This window comes from Mugil cephalus, chromosome 6 (genome assembly GCF_022458985.1).
Source record: "Mugil cephalus isolate CIBA_MC_2020 chromosome 6, CIBA_Mcephalus_1.1, whole genome shotgun sequence".
NCBI lineage: Eukaryota > Metazoa > Chordata > Actinopteri > Mugiliformes > Mugilidae > Mugil > Mugil cephalus.
The window spans coordinates 27,257,024-27,279,902 of record NC_061775.1 but is presented as its reverse complement, the minus strand read 5'-3'; the positions used below and the strand labels follow the sequence as shown (position 1 = coordinate 27,279,902).

General features: G+C 39.5%; 3 protein-coding genes across 6 annotated transcripts; all 3 read right to left on the bottom strand.

Annotated features, from left to right (window-relative positions):
• Positions 1–361: 361 nt before the first annotated feature.
• On the bottom strand, positions 362–1,826 carry LOC125009219 (interferon-induced protein with tetratricopeptide repeats 2-like; the record flags this gene model as incomplete). Its single annotated transcript, XM_047586955.1, has 1 exon — positions 362–1,826. A coding segment is annotated over one exon (1,308 nt), but the record flags the coding sequence as incomplete, so codon positions are not given.
• Positions 1,827–7,922: 6,096 nt separating this feature from the next.
• Positions 7,923–22,098, bottom strand: LOC125009543 (interferon-induced protein with tetratricopeptide repeats 2-like). 2 transcript variants are annotated; one of them, XM_047587592.1, is made up of 6 exons: positions 21,943–22,098; positions 21,607–21,702; positions 21,345–21,512; positions 20,945–21,061; positions 20,722–20,839; positions 7,923–12,244 (listed from the first exon to the last, which is right to left on the bottom strand). In XM_047587592.1, exon 6 carries the CDS (start codon positions 10,472–10,474, stop codon positions 9,029–9,031), a length of 1,446 nt encoding a protein of 481 aa, XP_047443548.1. In that variant the 5' UTR covers positions 10,475–12,244; positions 20,722–20,839; positions 20,945–21,061; positions 21,345–21,512; positions 21,607–21,702; positions 21,943–22,098; the 3' UTR covers positions 7,923–9,028. The 2 variants fall into 2 exon arrangements, with proteins under 2 accessions (XP_047443548.1, XP_047443547.1); XM_047587591.1 differs by having other exon boundaries at positions 20,722–20,836.
• On the bottom strand, positions 12,256–17,926 carry LOC125009544 (urokinase plasminogen activator surface receptor-like). 3 transcript variants are annotated; one of them, XM_047587593.1, is made up of 5 exons: positions 17,801–17,926; positions 17,573–17,674; positions 17,325–17,480; positions 16,902–17,018; positions 15,649–16,773 (listed from the first exon to the last, which is right to left on the bottom strand). In XM_047587593.1, the coding sequence occupies exons 1-5, from the start codon at positions 17,847–17,849 to the stop codon at positions 16,589–16,591; spliced, it is 609 nt and encodes a 202-aa protein (XP_047443549.1). In that variant the 5' UTR covers positions 17,850–17,926; the 3' UTR covers positions 15,649–16,588. The 3 variants fall into 3 exon arrangements, with proteins under 3 accessions (XP_047443551.1, XP_047443549.1, XP_047443550.1); XM_047587595.1 differs by lacking the exons at positions 15,649–16,773; positions 16,902–17,018 and adding an exon at positions 12,256–12,626; XM_047587594.1 differs by lacking the exon at positions 17,573–17,674.
• Positions 22,099–22,879: the final 781 nt, after the last annotated feature.

The following is a 22,879-nucleotide window of genomic DNA, read 5'->3' as shown; positions in this document are numbered from 1 at the left end:
CACAGAGAGTTGTGTTCGGTCAAGAGTTTATCACAGAAGCAGAAAAAAATGAACACTTAACTGGATTTTCTTATGGTTTTATCATTGTTATTTTTTATTTTTTTCATTTAACAATGTTTCAAGATTTTCTTTTACTTTTTTTTTAATTTTGACAGTTTGATGTAAAATGAAAAAACACAAATGAGCATAAGAAAATTGAAGGATTAAACACAAGACTAATGTTAAAGAAAGTGAAGGTTACTCATAGACTTTGATCAATAAGAAAATATGATGACATGAAGCAACATAACATATAATCAGTAAATAAGTTTTAAACTGTATCAGGCTTTGATAACAGGATCATTGTTCAGGAGAGAATTTAAGTGTTTAACATCATTTACATCATTTTCTCTAAAAGTTACATTTTAATCAACTTCAACACTTTGATAAAATGATCATGTTAAACTTATTCCTCAGGCTGTGAAAATCAACATCTTCCTGATTTATCCCCAGTGTTGTTCCATTTTTATTATCAGCTCTCAGTGCTGCAGTTTGGCCAGAAACTCCTCTATTTCTCTTCGGTTACAGTTTCTGTCTCTGATCTTCTCCAGGTTCCTGATGCTGTCCTTCCTGAAGGAGGATTCTTGTGGTATCTCTGCTGCCATCATGTGGTATTTTATCGACTCTTGTTCCTTCTTTAGGCTGAAATATGAAAACTTTGCATAGCCGTTGTAAATCATCTGTTTCTCTTTGTCTTCCAGGTCTCTTTTTAGCAGATCTTTGAATTTCTGGTCCCCTTCATCTTGGCGTTTGGCTTTTGCATATAAGTTTGCAAGAGTTATTACCATTTTGAGTGAAGAATCAGGATAGAGAGAAATGACATCCTCACAGAGACTAATGGCTCTGTTGATCATGCTGAGTTTCAGAAGAAACTTCTCTGGAGATAAGATCTTGTCTCTGTAGCAGACCGCAGCACATCTCTTGAAGTAACGCTCATCTGGATGTCTCTTCAGAGCCTCCTCTACAAAATTAATACCTTTATCCATAGAAAAGCGTCTGTACAGCCTCAGTAATGGTGTGAACCCATTGTAGCTGCTAACTGGTCTACTTAAAATCCTTTCGGCCAACTCATGTGCTTCTTCTTTAATGTTTGTTCCTCTATCAGCACATTCCTCAAGGTAAAGAGCAGCAAGGTACAAGTTCTCTGGATCACGTTCTTTGGCTTTTTTCATTTCTTCCAAGATGTCAACCCCCGACTCATTTCTAGGGTGTTTACAGACACTTACTAATGCTAACACTCGGCTGGTCTGCCACTCCACCCTGTCTGGCTGCATCCTGATGGCTCTCTGGAAGTAATCTGCAGCCAGCTGCTTTTTGTCTGGAGAGAACTTCATCAGGGTCCAGGCCCTTTCAGCGTAGATCTCTGGATCCAGCTCGTCCTCAGATGGAGATGGGTACTCCTTCATCAGGGCATGGACCTTTGACAGGTAACGCTCACTCTCTGCTTGTTCTCCCAGGTGGTGGTGCATCCAAGCCAGGTTCCCGTAGTTTACCACCAACCAGGGACCATCTGAGACTGTGTTCCTCACCTGGTGGAAGGCCTCAGTGGCCCTGCTGAAGAAGCTCTTGGCCTCGTCAATGAAGCCCAGCTGATAGTGGATGAACCCCTGCAGGTTGTAAATGTGACCCAGCCAGCTGTTTCCTTCATTGGTGCCAATGTCCTGTAGTACATCTCTGAGCTTAAATAGTTTGGACCTGCTGGAGTTCAGATCCCAGGTGAAGTGGCTCTGAAGGGCCTCCAGCTTGGACTCCAGCGTTGGCTGACTCTGAGTAGCACTGATGACAAATGACAAATATTACAGTGTGGCAAACAAGATCGCAGAAAGAAAGAAAGAAAGAAAGAAAGGAATCAAAGCCAATGAGGAGAAAACTGAGGAAAGACGAGTAAAGAAGAGAAAAGCAAAAGTAAATAGCATCAGAATCAGCTGCTCACCTCATCATGTAGCTCTTGTCTGGACTCTTTGAATCCAGAATCTCATTTCATCCTGTTTATATGCTGCTTAGTTGGGTGTGGTACAATAATAATCCATTAATGTTCTACTAAAAGGTATCTATAAATGATATAATGTTTAGCACACGGTGCATTTTCTGTTTATTGTAATAGAAACTCACTGGACACACGATCTGACGCTACATGTATCCTAGCAAAGCTCTGCATTGGAAAGACAGACTAATGATCTATCAGTGCTTGGAGGTCCTGGGAAACTTTCCATCCCCATCACCGCTGGGTGGTTTTAATGTTATGGCTGACTGATGTATGCTGATGAGACTGCAGCAATTATTTATCAAACTAAAGAGTCACAGCCCAGTGTCATTATGGAGGTTACCTCATTAAATCCCATTCAAACAGGAACAGGCTTTCACAAAATAAGTCCACACCAGTTCACACACCACACATTCATGACCTCTAGGAAGAAAGAGAAGTCTGGCCTGATACAAAAACTGTCTTTAGTTTATTACAGTTTATTACAGTTTATCACATACTGTATAGCTAAGGTCCCTCCTAATCCTTTTTTAATCAATTTGACGTCAGTAGCTCCAGTTTGAGAAAAGAAAGCAGATAAGGTCACAGATTACAGAGGCACGAAGTCCTCACAGGGAGGATGTTCAACTTCTAAGCTGATAGGAGTTAATTAATGGTGACTAGTGAGTTCAGACTTGGTCGACTTTCATTTCCTTTCAACAGAAACACGCCACTTGGGTTTCGTCTTTTTAAACTTATGGAGCATAACAACGAAGAGCTGAGGCCACTTTTATTCAGTTTAGTTTCTGACCTTTTATTTCTGAGCTTAGTTCTCATGTTGTGTTACTCTGGAAACCAGTGGACAGACTGTGTGATTGTCATTCGGGTTACTTGAGGATCAATCTCCTTTCTGCTTATTGACTGATGCATCAGGGTGGCCTTTGTCCAGAACTCATCTCAGCAGCATGTTTTTACTGATGGAAATAAAGTTAAGACTGATAAGCAAAGCAAGTTAAAACACTGAGTTTAATAGATCATGTAGGAACAGCTTTATTATGGCAACAATAGCAACAAATGTGATGCAGGTGAAAGGTGGAACACGTGCTGGAAACAGAACAAAGATGACTGGATTTCTCTTAAAAGCAGAACACAGTAAAACATAATTAACTGTTGAGCTGTGACCAGTCAGTGATTCTCTACCAGCAATAACCAGGAAGTTATTTACTGGTCAAATGTTCATTTCTCTAATTAGAACTCATTTAAATATTTACCAACATTTATTTTCTAATGGAAACCTTTATTTTGTTTCTTACTTATAAATGTTGTACATGTTTTATCTGCTTCATCAGGTAAAGAAAGTATCTTTTAACAGACTTCTTCTCTTGTAGTTCCAGAGGAGTGTTTTTTATTTGCTGGTGTGAGTATGTGTGAAATCTTTTCAGTTCGTCTCTCAGCTCTGGTTCTAAAGGACGACAAGGACAACGAGACCAAGCAGCAACGGGGCAACGCTCAGTTTGACCTTCCAGGCTGAATTACAAAAGCTGGATCCACAACACTTTGGTGCTTCGGTGAATTCAGAATTGTTCATTTGACTTCTGTAATAAAGAACTTCACAAAATCCTGCCGATGCACAACCACGGACATGACTGTATTTGTCTTTTGCTGTGGATGAAAAAAAAACAAACAAAAAAACAACATTTTATCAGGCCACTATTTAGTTTTTAATTAACTAATATTTAGTTTGGAACAAATTAATTCCCATAATGAACAAAGTGCACTATGAGAACTCACCAAATGACTCAAAGCACCGGTCCTGTTCACCCACACACTCTATCAGTTTGCATTCAGGATCTTCAGGTTCCATGCAGCTGATGCACTGCAAGCCATTTTTTGTGGTCACATCAGGGTCTAAAACAAAACAGAAGAGTCGTGTGTCACTCAGATCAGTTGGAAACAAGTCACCAGAGGAGGCAGCAACATCAGGAGCACAGTGAAGAATAAGAATAATGTGCACAATATAAAATAGATGAAAGTTTTACATTGTTACTGTGTCTCTGTGTGTGGGGTGTAATATTAAAGGAAAGAAACACAAGTTCACATCAAGAGTCATACAGCTTAGAATCAGTCATGGCTCAAAGTATGAAAATCAGATAATACTTACAAGGAACATTGTCTTTGTTGCAGAGATCAGTGTTGCAGCAACGAGTAGATTTAGCAGAAATATTTAAGCCAATTTTGACTGAAAATGTCTTTATAGTGCAGAAAGAGGGCGACTGGCAGCTCCTGGACACAGAATCATTGCCATTCCAGCCTAAAATTGGAACAACATTTGAGAATAACTGTGTTAATGTGAAGAAGTGCAAATAAAGCAGAAACCTCTCCGCTGACAAAGTAAGTGATTGCCACATTATTTATATTCCTACTTCGCTGGGCAGTAGTTGCACACAACTCATCAGAGGAGGAACACGTCTCTGGACGAATGTTGTCTGATCCATGATTCTGCACAAGACATTGAAGAGCTTCAGCTGCAGCAAAGAAAGATAAATACATGGTAATGAATAAAGTATAAGTAATGTGAAATGACTTTGTTTCTGTCTTAAACTGAACTCTAATTAGCAGCAAACATCCCTAAAGCTTTAAATTCAACTCACTTGTGCTGGAGAGAATCCAGATGAGAGTGAGAGTCAGAACCATCTTTATCGTGGTGGATCAATCTGTAGACTAACAGTTCTCTAGATGCTTCGTCCTCCTCACAGAAAAAGTGAAGTGGACGTGTCAGGTTGGCATTAGTAGATGTAGCTGTGAATGTGGGCGTGTATGTGTGACAGTGCCACTTGCAGGTGTGTGGTTTGAAGTGTATAATGTGTAGTGTGAAGGAACCTCACATACACCTTAGACAGATACTCAGTCTTATACAATTTATTTCCAGTAAACGGCCCATGTCTTGGTTAAATTAGGATTTCAGTCACTGGTTTAATTTTTGGCTAAAAAGTTACAGAATTGATTTCAAGTCACTGAACCGTTTCAGATCGTATCGTTCTAAATGAACTAAAATCGTCCTTGAATCATATCGGCAACCACGAATCGTGAATCGAATAGTTAAAACGAATCGTTACACCCCATGTCACCAGAATATGTTGCATCATTAAATTCTACATGTTTCCTTCAGCTTGATGTTTGTATCTATGACAGAAGTTTGTTTATCTTGTTTCTCCTGTTCTTCTTTTCTCTCTATCTTCTGTTTCTACCCGGCTGGCTTTCAGCAGATGGTTCCTCCACATGAGCTGGTTCTGCTCAAGGCTTCTTCCTGTTGGGTGGGGTGGGTGCCGAGTTGCTGACCCAGGGGCAGGACAGTAAGGAAGAGGCAGGGAATCCAGGAAAAGGTTTTTTTTTTTTTTTAATGAAAACGAACAATTGCATTGAGGCAGCAAACTAAAAAAAAGAATCATGGCCAAAAGGCTCATTCGATCAACATTATCTTTACATTAGAATCACGGCATGGAGACAAAATGACAGAGACAATGGCTGCGGCTGTGACAACATTAATGACGCAACAACGAACGAAGGCAAAGGGAGGGCTATATAATACACAAGAGGGTTCAGGGATGACAAGACACAGGTGAAACTCATGAGGGCAATGACACCAGGTGAGACCAATTAACAATCAAGGGACACACAAGGAACAGACAGGAAATCCAGAACTTGACAAAATAAAACAGGAAACACAACACATGATTCACAAACTAAAAGACAGATACAGACCAGGACAGTTAAAAAGTGAATGTGCATGGGTTTCCCTATTCATACCCTTTACATACACTTTCATTCCCAGCAACTTGTCTTACTTGTGCAATAGCATGTGGTCCATGTGCCAGGGATTGAACCACTAACCCTCTGATCTACCTACCAAACCACAGCAACCTGTGTCCCTGAGCTTCACCCTGAACTTAGTTTCAGGAACCAGCTGCTGTGGAGATGTAGAGATGTCAGTGTTTTGACATTTTAGTATTTCTATTGATTTCTAGGACTGGAGAGAGTGGGTCTGAAAAGGTTGCACAGGACACAGGAGCCTCGTACGACTGTTAGCGTGACTCAGTGGAACTTTTCATGTAGCTGAGACCACTTTGTTTTGGTGTTTTGTGAGACTGAACCACATGTTCCATCTACCCCCTCTCCTCAACACACACATCCTTTTAAAATGGCTTTAGAAATGCTCCATATTTTGTCCTTGTCTTTACCTTATGTTTATAGCACTGGTTTCACAATTGTTCAAAACTTGGTGCTGAACATTAGCTTACACCTTGTGTTTTACTTCATTACTTCAAGCACAGAGCTGCAGCCTCGGCATGCAGAGCTGTATCCTGCAGGTCTGCATGAGATTAATGAAGGAATTTCTGATAAGCTTGGTAAATTATTGTTGATCACACCTATGAGACGATTAATTATTTTTTTTTAGGATAGCACCTTATCCAGTAATGCAGCTGTATGTCATAAAAAAACACATATTACAACAGAGTAGTAGATTAAAGATTAAGAATTTATCTGTGAGTCACAGTTTGCTTCTGTTTTGGAACACTTCCACAACATACAGGGCAACAATAGTTCCCTCGAGAGGCGTGTAAAGACCATCCAATCCACAACACACATCCCAGAGCAGAGTGGAACTAAAAAAGAGGTCCAACTTCATCAAGAGCTCATGGTACCACAGATGAGCAGCGAATGGGAGGTGACTGTATGGAAGCGTAACTGAACAGTTAACCGAGTTGAACTAAAGAAAACTCAACTTATAACAAACGCAAGATTCTACTTAAATCATGTGTAAATTGCTACACCTGATAAGCACACTGTTTTCCTTCCCCAACCGACAAAAGGCCTCTGCTTAATAGTGATGGGCCGAGCGACACTGGTGCATCAGCACTGTGCCGAGAGCTCAAGAGGGAAACCTCGTATCGGTGCGTGTATTGCTTTAAGAAAGAATCACGTGACCGATACAGGAACTGTATCGTTTGGATGTTTATAAGGAGACGAACTGTATCAACATGTCGTGGTTTTGTCGGATGGAGTTTTGCTTGATCATGGATCGTCCTAGGAAGTTTTCCCCGGTGTGGAATAATTTTGATCTTGTGACGCCAAACAAGGTAAATCTTTTTCTCCTTTATATACTATTTTTACGGTGGCGCATTGCACTCACTTTATCAGTTCATCAAGTGAATGACCTGTGATACATATGATAGTCAGTTAAAGAGCCTTACAGTTGCTTTATTCATGTTATCATGAGCTATCTTATATCAATAAGAGCACTTCATCAATGCTGAGGCATTATAGAGCTCGGCATGGCAATGAAGAATTGGCAGATACTCGTGAGAGTACCCCAGGTATGTTGAAATTCTCTCTAAAAATTGTGCTAAAAAAAAACATGCATGCAAACAGACAGGCTCCAGGCCTGGTATCGAACCTCCAACCCTCTTGCTGTGTGGCGACAGTGCTAACCACTACACCACCATGTCGTCTTATGTCTATTTGATATTGTTTGTAAAAATTACAGTCCTTTTATTAAGCTTTTGACAAGATAGTTCCTTTTGGCTTGCAGTTCCTAACAAGCAAGCAGTGGATGAGGCAGTGGTCCATTATTATTATTATTATTATCGAAGTCCAACGCTACCTGGCAGAAACAAACACACACAGAAACCAAGATCCTTTGCAATATTGGAAATGGAACCAGAAAATATACCCAAATCTTCATCAACTTGCACTTAAAATTCTCTGCTCACCATCATCGTCTGTACCATGCGAAAGAGTATTTTCCAAGGCTGGGGAGCTGGTGTGTAAGAGGAGAAATCGCCTTGGAGCAAAGACACTCCAAAAACTTTTGTTTCTCAATAAAAATTCATGAACTAATCACTTTTTTGTCTTTTAAGGTCACAGATTACAGAGGCACGAAGTCCTCACAGGGAGGATGTTCAACTTCTAAGCTGATACGAGTTAATTAATGGTGACTAGTGAGTTCAGACTTGGTCGACTTTCATTTCCTTGCAACAGAAACATGCAACTTGGGTTTCGTCTTTTTAAACTTATGGAGCATAACAACGAAGAGCTGAGGCCACTTTTATTCAGTTTAGTTTCTGACCTTTTATTTCTGAGCTTAGTTCTCATTTTGTGTTACTCTGGAAACCAGTGGACAGACTGTGTGATTGTCATTCGGGTTACTTGAGGATCAATCTCCTTTCTGCTTATTGACTGATGCATCAGGGTGGCCTTTGTCCAGAACTCATCTCAGCAGCATGTTTTTACTGATGGAAATAAAGTTAAGACTGATAAGCAAAGCAAATAAAAACACTGAGTTTAATATACTGAAGCGTGGAAATGAGTTGTGATTATTATTTGTGAAACTAATCATATTCACATTATTATTATTTCTTTATTTTTTATGTCAAACTGTTAAATTATCTCTTGTTTATTTTTTTGCACCACAAATAAACATATCACTGTTTGTTAAATCCTGGGAGCTGCACAGAGAGTTGTGTTCGGTCAAGAGTTTATCACAGAAGCAGAAAAAAATGAACACTTAACTGGATTTTCTTATGGTTTTATCATTGTTATTTTTTATTTTTATCATTTAACAATGTTTCAAGATTTTCTTTCACTTTTTTTAATTTTGACAGTTTGATGTAAAATGAAAAAACACAAATGAGCATAAGAAAATTGAAGGATTAAACACAAGACTAATGTTAAAGAAAGTGAAGGTTACTCATAGACTTTGATCAATAAGAAAATATGATGACATGAAGCAACATTAACATATAATCAGTAAATAAGTTTTAAACTGTATCAGGCTTTGAAAACAGGATCATTGTTCAGGAGAGAATTTAAGTGTTTAACATCATTTACATCATTTTCTCTAAAAGTTACATTTTAATCAACTTCAACACTTTGATAAAAGGATCATATTAAACTTATTCCTCAGGCTGTGAAAATCAACATCTTCCTGATTTATCCCCAGTGTTGTTCCATCTTTATCATCAGCTCTCAGCGCTGCAGTTTGGCCAGAAACTCCTCTATTTCTCTTCGGTTACGGTTTCTGTCTCTGATCTTCTCCAGGTTCCTGATGCTGTCCTTCCTGAAGGAGGATTCTTGTGGTATCTCTGCTGCCATCATGTGGTATTTTATCGACTCTTGTTCCTTCTTTAGGCTGAAATATGAAAACTTTGCATAGCCGTTGTAAACCATCTGTTTCTCTTTGTCTTCCAGGTCCCTTTTTAGCAGATCTTTGAATATCTGGTTCCCTTCATCTTGGCGTTTTGACTCTGCATATAAGTTTGCAAGATTTATTTGCCTTTTTAGTGAAGAATTAGGATAGAGAGAAATGACTTTCTCACAGAGGTTGATGGCTCTGTTGATCATGCTGGGCTCCAGAGGAAACTTCCTGTTTGATAAAATCTTCTCTCTGTAGCAGAATACAGCACATCTCTTGAAGTAACGCTCATCTGGATGTCTCTTCAGAGCCTCCTCTACAAAATGAATACCTTTATCCATAGAAAAGCGTCTGTACAGCCTCAGTAATGGTGTGAACCCGTTGTAGCTGCTAACTGGTCTACTTAAAATCCTTTCGGCCAACTCATGTGCTTCTTCTTTAACGTTTGTTCCTCTATCAGCACATTCCTCAAGGTAAAGAGCAGCAAGGTACAAGTTCTCTGGATCACGTTCTTTGGCTTTTTTCATTTCTTCCAAGATGTCAGCTCCCAGCTCGTTGCCACTGTGTTTACAGACACTTACGAATGCTAACACTCGGCTGGTCTGCCACTCCACCCTGTCTGGCTGCATCCTGATGGCTCTCTGGAAGTAATCTACAGCCAGATGCTTTTTGTCTCCACAGAACGTCATCAGGGTCCAGGCCTTTTCAGCGTAGATCTCTGGATGCAGCTCGTCGACAGATGGAGATGGGTACTCCTTCATCAGGGCGTGGACCTTTGACAGGTAACGCTCACTCTCTGCTTGTTCTCCCAGGTGGTGATGCATCCAAGCCAGGTTCCCATAGTTCACCAGCAACCAGGGACCATCTGAGACTGTGTTCCTCATCTGGTGGAAGGCCTCAGTGGCCCTGCTGAAGAAGCTCTTGGCCTCTTTGATGAAGCCCAGCTGATAGTGGATGAATCCCTGCAGGTTGTAAATGTGACCCAGCCAGCTGTTTCCTTCATTGGTGCCAATGTCCTGTAGTACATCTCTGAGCCTAAATAGTTTGGACCTGCTGGAGTCCAGATTCCAGGTGAAGTGGCTCTGAAGGGCCTCCAGCTTGGAGCAACTCTGAGCAGCACTGATAGAGAATAAAATGACAAATATTACAGTGTGGCAAACAAGATCACAGAAAGAAAGAAAGAAAGAAAGAAAGAAAGAAAGAAAGAAAGGAATTAAAGCCAATGAGGAGAAAACTGAGGAAAGACGGGTAAAGGAGAGAAAAGCAAAAGTAAATAGCATCAGAATCAGCTGCTCACCTCATCATGTAGCTCTGGTCTGGACTCTTTGAATCCAGAATCTCATTTCATCCTGTTTATATGCTGCTTAGTTGGGTGTGGTACAATAATAATCCATTAATGTTCTACTAAAAGGTATCTATAAATGATATAATGTTTAGCACACGGTGCATTTTCTGTTTATTGTAATAGAAACTCACTGGACACACGATCTGACGCTACATGTATTCTAGCAAAGCTTTGCATTGGAAAGACAGACTAATGATCTATCAGTGCTTGGAGGTCCTGGGAAACTTTCCATCCCCATCACCGCTGGGTGGTTTTAATGTTATGGCTGACTGATGTATGTTGATGAGTCTGCAGCAATTATTTATCAAACTAAAGAGTCACAACCCAGTGTCATTATGGAGGTTACCTCATTAAATCCCATTCAAACAGGAACAGGCTTTGACAAAATAAGTCCACACCAGTTCACACACCACACATTCATGACCTCTAGGAAGAAAGAGAAGTCTGGCCTGATACAAAAACTGTCTTTAGTTTATTACAGTTTATTACAGTTTATCACATACTGTATAGCTAAGGTACCTCCTTATCCTTTTTTAATCAATTTGACGTCAGTAGCTCCAGTTTGAGAAAAGAAAGCAGATAAGGTCACAGATTACAGAGGCACGAAGTCCTCACAGGGAGGATGTTCAACTTCTAAGCTGATACGAGTTAATTAATGGTGACTAGTGAGTTCAGACTTGGTCGACTTCTGTTTCCTTTCAACAGAAACACGCCACTTGGGTTTCGTCTTTTTAAACTTATGGAGCATAACAACGAAGAGCTGAGGCCACTTTTATTCAGTTTAGTTTCTGACCTTTTATTTCTGAGTTTAGTTCTCATGTTGTGTTACTCTGGAAACCAGTGGACAGACTGTGTGATTGTCATTCGGGTTACTTGAGGATCAATCTCCTTTCTGCTTATTGACTGATGCATCAGGGTGGCCTTTGTCCAGAACTCATCTCAGCAGCAAGTTTTTACTGATGGAAATAAAGTTAAGACTGATAAGCAAAGCAAATAAAAACACTGAGTTTAATAGATCATCTAGGAACAGCTTTATTATGGCAACAATAGCAACAAATGTGATCCAGGTGAAAGGTGGAACACGTGCTGGAAACAGAACAAAGATGACTGGATTTCTCTTAAAAGCAGAACACAGTAAAATATAATTAACTGTTGAGCTGTGACCAGTCAGTGATTCTCTACCAGCAATAACCAGGAAGTTATTTACTGGTCAAATGTTCATTTCTCTAATTAGAACTCATTTAAATATTTACCAACATTTATTTTCTAATGGAAACCTTTACATTGTTACTTATCTGTTTCTAACCTTGTGCAATACACGTATGCATTTTTACCACTGCTCTTTTAAATAATATCTTGTTGCACTAATTTGCATATACTTGTGTTTTGCACGGAAAAGGAGATGCTCTCCAATCTCATTGTACAATGTGTAATGACAATACAGGGCATTCTATTCTATTCTATTCTATTCTATTCTATTCTATTCTATTCTATTCTGTTCTGTTCTGTTCTGTTCTATTTAATTTAAATGTCATACATGTTTTGTTTGTTTTAACAGACTTCTTCTCTTGTAGTTCCAGAGGGGTGTTTTTTATTTGCTGGTGTGAGTATGTGTGAAATCTTTTCAGTTCGTCTCTCAGCTCTGGTTCTAAAGGACGACAAGGACAACGAGACCAAGCAGCAACGGGGCAACGCTCAGTTTGACCTTCCAGGCTGAATTACAGAAGCTGGATCCACAACACTTTGGTGCTTTGGCGTAAAAAGAATGGTTGCTTTCACTAGTCGGATAAAGACGTTCACAATACGCTGTTGATGCGCAACCTCGCATATGATTGGTGTCTAATCCTTTTGCTGTGGATGAAAAAAAAAATCAACATTATATCACGCCATTATTTAGTTTTTAATTAACTAATATTTACTTTAGAACAAATGAATTCCCTCAATGAACAAAGTGCAGCATGAGAACTCACGAAATGACTCAAAGCACCGGTCCTGTTCATCCACACACTCTATCAGTTTGCATTCAGGATCTCGAGGTTCCATGCAGCTGATGCACTGCAAGCCATTTTTTGTGGTCACATCAGGGTCTAAAACAAAACAGAAGAGTCGTATGTCACTCAGATCAGTTGGAAACAGGTCACCAGAGGAGGCAGCAACATCAGGAGCACAGTGAAGAATAAGAATAATGTGCACAATATAAAATAGATGAAAGTTTTACATTGTTACTGTGTCTCTGTGCGTGAGGTGTAATATTAAAGGAAAGAAACACAAGTTCACATCAAGAGTCATACAGCTTAGAATCAGTCATGGCTCAAGGTATGAAAATCAGATAATACTTACAAGGAACATCATGATCGTTGCAGAGATCAGTGTTGCAGCAACGAATAGATAACGCTTGAATCACTGAGCCTACTTTGTGTGACACTGTCTTTGAAGTGCACTCAGCAGATGATTTGCAGCCCCTGATCAAATACTCAATGGCATCTGGGCCTGGAATGACAGCTGTGTTAATGTGAAGAAGTGCCAATGAAGCAGAAACCTCCCAAGTGACAAAGTAAGTGACACATTATTAATGTTCCTACCTCGCTGGGCAATAGTCACACACACCTGATCAGGGGAGGAACACGTCTCTTCTGTCGCATAACTGTTCCTCTGCAGACATCGTAGAGCTTCAACTGCAGCAAAGAAAGATAAATACATGGTAACGAATAAAGTATAAGTAACTGAAATCACTCTGTTATTAAATAGTTTGTGTCCCTGAAAAGTGTTGATTGCTGCTTAGTGAGAATGATGATAATAATGTCACATCCCTCTGCTTTTCAGTATTTATCTCCTCATGTGAAAGGACTTCTTTTCTATTCTCTTTTAAAACTGAACACTAATTAGCAGCAAACATCCCTAACGCTTTAAATTCAACTCACTTGTGCTGGAGAGAATCCAGATGAGAGTGAGAGTCAGAACCATCTTCATCGTGGTGGGTCAATCTGTAGACTTACAGTTCTCTAGATGCTTCGTCCTCCTCACAGTCCAGTGAAGCGCAGGTGTCAGGTTGGCAGTAGCGGATGTAGCTGTGAATGTGGGTATGCAAGTACATGTGAAAGTGTGTCACTTCACGGTGTGTGTGGTTTTGTGTATAGCGTGTGAAGGAATTTGATTTTCATATTCATGCACCTGCAGTAACCCCCACCACCACCACAACATGATGCTGCCACCTCCGTGCTTCACAGTCGGTCAATGTCCTCTGGCTCTCCAACCTGTCCCCCTTTTTCCTCCAGAGGACATTTCTCCAGATGACACCACATGTGCAGCTGCAAACCTGAGTCTGGATTGTTTGTGGCTGTGTTTGAGTGTTGGCTTCTTCCTTGCTGAAAAGACTCGCGTCAGTGTAGGACTTGTTTCACTGTCGATTAAGATATTTTGCACCTTTGTCTCTTCACAAGCTCTTTTTCTGTTGTTTTGGACGTTATGTGATCAGTGTCGTCACTTTTTTGCGCATATCTGTGAGTTGCAGTTTCAAAAGATAAATTTTCTTGATTAGGTGTAATGTGTCTGTTTCATTTGCTTCATGAGATTCTCTTTGTCTCATTTTGAGTGAAAATCCACTGATGTTTTGAGTCATTTTTAAGCAGAAATGTAAAAATATTTTGAACAATGCATGACTTCAGTATTAGTTCAACATTAAATAGCTGCATTGTGCAGACACACAGACTGAGGCTGTAACTGGGGATTATTATCACAGGATGATAGTTGGATGGCTCTTCATAGAAAGTTATCACACAAAAATATCAGCAATAGCAGATCTTCCTACTTCAAAACATTTGTAGCCCGATAAGAAATAAAAACACAGAGTTTAACAGATCAGCTGGGAACAGCTTTATTAGGGCAACAACAAAACCAAATGTGATCCAACTGAAAAGTGGAACATTAACTGAAAGATGTCGATGGAAACAGACTGCACTTAGAGAACATTTCACTGAACTACGATGCTTTTAGCCACATAACATACAGTGTAGAATATTGTGACCAAGCTGAGAGAAAAGAAGGTCTTACAAGATGTACTGGAGCCTCGTACGACTGTTAGCGTGAAGCAGAGTGGAGCTTTTCATGTAGCTGAGACCACTTTGTTTTAGTGGTTCTTGAGAATGAACCACATGTTCCATCCACGCCCCCACACACACGTATTGTCCTTTTTAAAACAGCTTCAGAAATGCTTCGTGTTTTGTGGTCGTTTTTACGTTGTGTATGTTTATAGCACTGGTTTCACAGTTGTTGGGAACTGTTGTTGAACATTTGCTAACCCCTTGTGTTTTACTCCATAACTTCGAACATAGAGCTGCTCCCATAAGTTGTTATCTAACCGTCTTTAACATTTCTTCTGAAGATGAATTTTCCCTCCACGTGTTAATGTGTACTCAGCTTGTCTGTATGACACTAATGAAAGTTCATTTCTGATAAACTTGTTAAACTAGTGATGATGTGCAACTAGAAGGTGATTAATGCTTGTTTTTTTCAGGTAGCACCTTTTCCAGTAGTGCAGACCTATGGTCAACAGATGTAGTACTTTCTAAATGAATACTGAAATAAAAGCAATAAATCAACAGGGTGGTTGTTTTGGAGCTCAGTGAGAACAAGGTCAGTTAATAAAATAACTGAACAAAAATAAATGAATAAACATGATCTAAAACCAAGAATCATTCAGAACTCATAATAAATTAAAAACGTTTAATGGCCTGATTTATGAAAGAGCTGCAGCCACTTTTATTCAGTTTAGTTTCTGACCTTTTATGTCTGATCTTAGTTCTCATTTTGTGGGTTTTGCAAAGCTGCATCGCCATCCATAGCTTTTAGTGTAGAAACCGGAGGACGGGAAATGGTCTGTGTTTCACAGTGAAAGCTCACAAACTGCGTGCTTGTCATTTTATTCCTCATAAATAGTTTCACCATGCTCCTGTTTTGCAGCTTATTTCGTCTCCACTTTAAGTTGCGGATCATGATGTTGGGTTACTTGGTTATCAAACTAGCTTCTTTCTGTTTATGGACTGATGCATCAATGTTTTACTGAAGGAGATCAGGTTAGGACTGATAAGCAAAGCAATTAAAAACACAGAGTTTAATAGATCAACTGGTAAAAGCTTTATTAGAGCAACAACAACAACAAATGTGATCCAAATGAAGGGTGGAAAACTTGCTGGAAACAGACTGAACCTTCAGAACATTTCATTGAACCACAATGTTTTTCAAATCCATAAGGTGTTTAAAAAAGGCAACTGGATTTGTAGAGTTTCTTGAAGAGGTTTCATCTGAGTAGTTTCACTTTTAAGAGACTGGAGGGAAGTTGAAGTTTAAATAGGAAACTGTGGGTGAAAACAAAAAAGTGTTGAATAAGGTGGGTAAAACCCATTCTAAACTTGGGACTCTGTAAGAACAGAAACTGGTAGCGCCAATTTCCATTAAATCTCAACTTCCCACTTGTCTCTTGGAACTGAAGAAGCTACTCGGACGAAAGGTCTTCAAAAAACTCTACAAGTCGAGTTGCCTTTTTTAACGCCTGTTCAATGACAATGACCTGAATGTCTGAGAACCTTCACAGACACAATGCTGTTCAAAAAGCCACATAACATACAGTGTATGAGTATTGTTAGCTCGTGACCAAGCTGAGAGAAAAGAACACTAAAAAACAACAATTCACTGAACACATCAGAACAAAGATGACTGGATTTCTCTGAAAAGCAGAACACAGTAAAATATAATTAACTGTTGAGCTGTGACCAGTCAGTGATTCTCTACCAGCAATAATCAGGAAGTTATTTACTGGTCAAATGTTCATTTCTCTAATTAGAACTCATTTAAATATTCACCAACATTTATTTTCTAATGGAAACTTTTACTTTGTTTCTTACTTATAAATGTTGTACATGTTTTATCTGCTTCATCAGGTAAAGAAAGTGTCTTTTAACAGACTTCTTCTCTTGTAGCTCCAGAGGAGTGTTTTTTATTTGCTGGTGTGAGTATGTGTGAAATCTTTTCAGTTTGTCTCTCAGCTCTGGTTCTAAAGGACGACAAGGACAACGAGACCAAGCAGCAACGGGGCAACGCTCAGTTTGACCTTCCAGGCTGAATTACATATTGGTGCTCTGGTGAAAACAGAATTACTCATTTGACTACTCTGATAAAGAGCTTCACAAAATCCTGCTGATGCACAACCGCGGACATGACTGGTGTATTTGTCTTTTGCTGTGGATGAAAAAAAACAACATTATATCAGGCCACTATTCAGTTTTTACTTACTTAATTAATTAACTAATATTTAGTTTAGAACAAATTAATTCCCTCAATGAACAAAGTGCAGCATGAGGACTCACGAAATGACTCAAAGCACCGGTCCTGTTCACCCACACAGTCTATCAGTTTGCATTCAGGATCTTTAGGTTCCATGCAGCTGATGCACTGCAAGCCATTTTTTGTGGTCACATCAGGATCTAAAACAAAACAGAAGAGTCGTGTGTCACTCAGATCAGTTGGAAACAGGTCACCAGAGGAGGCAGCAACATCAGGAGCACAGTGAAGAATAAGAATAATGTGCACAATATAAAATAGATGAAATTTGTACATTGTTACTGTTATGTTGAAACATAAAGCTTCGGAAAATTTGCCAAACAGACACAACTGATACTAACTGATTAGGCTTCACCTGAACACAATCCCACAAGACAGTATATTGATAAAGAGGCAACGTGTCACAGGTTTATTAGGTATGATACTCACAAGTATATGATCATACTTACAAGGAACTTTATGATCGTTGCAGAGATCAGTGTTGCAGCAACGAGTAGATGAAGCAGCAATCATTGAGCCAACTGTGTGTGAAACTGTCTTTGTAGTGCAGTCAGTGGATAACCGGCAGCCCCTGGACACAGAATCTTTGCCACCCCAGCCTAAAGCTGGAACAACATTTGAGAATAACTGTGTTAATGTGAAACGGAAACCTCTCAGCTGACAAAGCAAGTGATTGCCACATTATTTATGCTCCTACTTCGCTGGGCAGTAGTTGCGCACAACTGATCAGGGGAGGAACACGTCTCATAACGAATGTTGTCTGATTCATGATTCTGCACAAGACATTGAAGAGCTTCAGCTGCAGCAAAGAAAGATAAATACATGGTAATGAATAAAGTATAAGTAATGTGAAATGACTTTGTTTCTGTCTTGAACTGAACTCTAATTAGCAGCAAACATCCCTAAAGCTTTAAATTCAACTCACTTGTGCTGGAGAGAATCCAGATGAGAGTGAGAGTCAGAACCATCTTCATCGTGGTGGATCAATCTGTAGACTTACAGTTCTCTAGATGCTTCGTCCTCCTCACAGTACAGTGAAGTGGACGTGTCAGGTTGACTGTAGCAGATGTAGCTGTGAATGTGGGCGTTTATGTGTGAGACTTGCAGGTGTGTGGTTTGAAGTGTATAATGTGTAGTGTAAAGGAACCTCACATACACTTTAGATAAATACTCATTTTTTTTTACAATTTATTTCCAGTAAACGGTCCATGTCTTGGCTAAATTAAGATCTTTGCACACACTGTGCTACTAATCAGTCAGGATGTTTCCAATCACACTAACTCATACTTAGTCTTAGTCTGCCCATCAGTGAGCACTGTGTAGTGTCTTCTGTAAGTGTTTTTGTACTATTTGCATAAGCTTTCACACACACACTTTACGGGCAGTCTCTCACTTTGTCCTAGTCCTGTGTCTTCATGTTGCTCCTAGTCCTGGAGGAACATCCTCTCATCTCACTATCTAGTTCACCTGCTGTATATGGTTGAAGTCACAGTTACTTTTTTACCATTTGGTACCCACAGTAACAAGCACACACACACATTCACAGCAACTTGTCTTACTTGTGGAATCGGCATAAATGGTCTGTGTACTGGTTATCAAACCCCTACCCCTCTGACCTACCTACCGAGCCACACCAAACTACAGCAAACTCTCTCCCTGAGCTTCTCTCTGAACTTCATTTCAGCAACCAGCTGCTGTGGAGATCTGGAGATGCCACTGTTTATCAGGACATTTTAGTATTTCTGTTTATTTCCAGGACTGGAGAGAGTGGGTCTAAAAAGGTCTTACAAGATGTACTGGAGCCTCGTACGACTGTTAGCGTGAAGCAGAGTGGAGCTTTTCATGTAGCTGAGACCACTTTGTTTTAGTGGTTTTTGAGAATGAACCACATGTTCCATCCACGCCCCGACACACGTATTGTCCTTTTTAAAAACAGCTTCAGAAATGCTTCGTGTTTTGTGGTCGTTTTTACGTTGTGTATGTTTATAGCACTGGTTTCACAGTTGTTGGGAACTTGGTGTTGAACATTTGCTAACCCCTTGTGTTTTACTCCATAACTTCGAACATAGAGCTGCTCCCATAAGTTGTTATCTAACCGTCTTTGACATTTCTTCTGAAGATGAATTTTCCCTCCACGTGTTAATGTGTACTCAGCTTGTCTGTATGACACTAATGAAAGTTCATTTCTGATAAACTTGTTAAATTAGTGATGATGTGCAACTAGAAGGTGATTAATGCTTGTTTTTTTCAGGTAGCACCTTTTCCAGTAGTGCAGACCTATGGTCAACAGATGTACTACTTTCTAAATGAATACTGAAATAAAAGCAATAAATCAACAGGGTGGTTGTTTTGGAGCTCAGTGAGAACAAGGTCAGTTAATAAAATAACTGAACAAAAATAAATGAATAAACATGATCTAAAACCAAGAATCATTCAGAACTCATAATAAATTAAAAACGTTTAATGGCCTGATTTATGAAAGAGCTGCAGCCACTTTTATTCAGTTTAGTTTCTGACCTTTTATGTCTGATCTTAGTTCTCATTTTGTGGGTTTTGCAAAGCTGCATCGCCATCCATAGCTTTTAGTGTAGAAACCAGAGGACGGGAAGTGGTCTGTGTTTCACAGTGAAAGCTCACAAACTGCGTGCTTGTCATTTTATTCCTCATAAATAGTTTCACCATGCTCCTGTTTTGCAGCTTATTTCGTCTCCACTTTAAGTTGCGGATCATGATGTTGGGTTACTTGGGTATCAAACTAGCTTCTTTCTGTTTATGGACTGATGCATCAATGTTTTACTGAAGGAGATCAGGTTAGGACTGATAAGCAAAGCAATTAAAAACACAGAGTTTAATAGATCAACTGGTAAAAGCTTTATTAGAGCAACAACAACAACAAATGTGATCCAAATGAAGGGTGGAAAACTTGCTGGAAACAGACTGAACCTTCAGAACATTTTATTGAACCACAATGTTTTTCAAATCCATAAGGTGTTTAAAAAAGGCAACTGGATTTGTAGAGTTTCTTGAAGACGTTTCATCTGAGTAGTTTCACTTTTAAGAGACTGGAGGGAAGTTGAAGTTTAAATAGGAAACTGTGGGTGAAAACAAAAAAGTGTTGAATAAGGTGGGTAAAACCCATTCTAAACTTGGGACTCTGTAAGAACAGAAACTGGTAGCGCCAATTTCCATTAAATCTCAACTTCCCACTAGTCTCTTGGAACTGAAGAAGCTACTCAGACGAAAGGTCTTCAAAAAACTCTACAAGTCGAGTTGCCTTTTTTAACGCCTGTTCAATGACAATGACCTGAATGTCTGAGAACCTTCACAGACACAATGCTGTTCAAAAAGCCACATAACATACAGTGTAAAATTATTGTTAGCTCGTGACCAAGCTGAGAGAAAAGAACACTAAAAAACAACAATTCACTGAACACATCAGAACAAAGATGACTAGATTTCTCTGAAAAGCAGAACACAGTAAAATATAATTAACTGTTGAGCTGTGACCAGTCAGTGATTCTCTACCAGCAATAATCAGGAAGTTATTTACTGGTCAAATGTTCATTTCTCTAATTAGAACTCATTTAAATATTTACCAACATTTATTTTCTAATGGAAACTTTTACTTTGTTTCTTACTTATAAATGTTGTACATGTTTTATCTGCTTCATCAGGTAAAGAAAGTATCTTTTAACAGACTTCTTCTCTTGTAGTTTCCAGAGGAGTGCTTTTTTATTTGCTGGTGTGAGTATGTGTGAAATCTTTTCAGTTTGTCTCTCAGCTCTGGTTCTAAAGGACGACAAGGACAACGAGACCAAGCAGCAACGGGGCAACGCTCAGTTTGACCTTCCGGCTGAATTACATATTGGTGCTCTGGTGAAATCAGAATTGCTCATTTGACTACTCTGATTAAGAAATTCACAAAATCCTGCTGATGCACAACCGCGGGCATGATTGTCTTCTGCTGTGGATGAAAAAAACAAACAAAAAAACAACATTTTATCAGGCCACTATTTAGTTAAGAACAAATTAATTCCCTCAATGAACAAAGTGCAGCATGAAAACTCACCAAATAACTGAAAGCACCGGTCCTGTTCACCCACACACTCTATCAGTTTGCATTCAGGATCTATAGGTTCCACGCAGCTGATGCACTGCAAGCCATTTTTTGTGGTCACATCAGGGTCTAAAACAAAACAGAAGAGTCGTGTGTCACTCAGATCAGTCGGAAACAAGTCACCAGAGGAGGCAGCAACATCAGGAGCACAGTGAAGAATAAGAATAATGTGCACAATATAAAATAGATGAAAGTTTTACATTGTTACTTTTTAAAGGAACACAAGTTTACATGAAGAATCATACAGCTTAGAATCAGTCATGGCTCATAAGCTTTGGAAAATTTGGCAGTATGTTGGTAAAGAGGCAACGTGTCACAGGTTTATTAGGTATGATAATCAGAAAATACTTACAAGGAAAATCATCATCGTTGCAGAGATCAGTGTTGCAGCAACGAGTAGATAAAGCAGAAATCGCTGAGCCAACTTTATATGAAAATGTCATCATAGTGCAGAAAGAGGGCGGCTCGCAGCCCCTGGACACACCTTCATTAACACCTTGGTCTGGACCTACATTGACATCTGAGAATAACTGTGTTAATGTGAAGAAGTGCAAATAAAGCAGAAACCTCTCAGCTGACAATGCAAGTGATTGCCACATTATTTATGTTCCTACCTCGACGGGCAGTAGTTGCGCACAACTGATCAGGGGAGGAACACGTCTCTTCTGTTGTTGTATAATTGTTCCTCTGCAGACATCGTAGAGCTTCAGCTGCAGCAAAGAAAGATAAATACATGGTAATGAATAAAGTATAAGTAACTGAAATCACTCTGTTATTAAATAGTTTGTGTCACTGAAAAGTGTTGATTGCTGCTTAGTGAGAATGATAATAATAATGTCACATCCCTCTGCTTTTCAGTATTTATCTCCTCATGTGAAATGACTTTGTTTCAGTCTTGAACTGAACTCTAATTAGCAGCAAACATCCCTAAAGCTTTAAATTCAACTCACTTGTGCTGGAGAGAATCCAGATGAGAGTGAGAGTCAGAACCATCTTCATCGTGGTGGATCAATCTGTAGACTTACAGTTCTCTAGATGCTTCGTCCTCCTCACAGTACAGTGAAGTGGACGTGTCAGGTTGACTGTAGCGGATGTAGCTGTGAATGTGGGCGTTTATGTGTGACACTTGCAGACGTGTGGTTTGAAGTGTATAATGTGAAGTGTAAAGGGAACTCACATACACCTTAGACAGATACTCAGTCTTATACAGTTTATTTCCAGTAAACGGCCCATGTCTTGGTTAAATTAGGATTTCAGTCACTGGTTTAATTTTTGGCTAAAAAGTTACAGAATCGATTTCAAGTCACTGAAGCGTTTCAGATCGTATCGTTCTAAATGAACTAAAATCGTCTTTGAATCATATCGGCAACCACGAATCGTGAATCGAATCGTTACACCCCTAGTCACCAGAATATGTTGCATCATTAAATTCTACATGTGTCCTTCAGCTTGATGTTTGTATCTATGACAGAAGTTTGTTTATCTTGTTTCTCCTGTTCTTCTTCTCTCTCTATCTTCTGTTTCTACCCGGCTGGCCTTCAGCAGATGGTTCCTCCATATGAGCTGGTTCTGCTCAAGGCTTCTTCCTGTTGGGTGGGGTGGGTGCCGAGTTGCTGACCCAGGGGCAGGACAGTAAGGAAGAGGCAGGGAATCCAGGAAAAGTTTTTTTTTTTTTTTTTAATGAAAACGAACAATTGCATTGAGGCAGCAAACTAAAAAAAGAATCATGGCCAAAAGGCTCATTCAATCAACATTATCTTTACATTAGAATCACGGCATGGAGACAAAATGACAGAGACAATGGCTGCAGCTGTGACAACATTAATGACGCAACAAGGAACGAAGGCAAAGGGAGGGCTATAAATACACAAGAGGGTTCAGGGATGA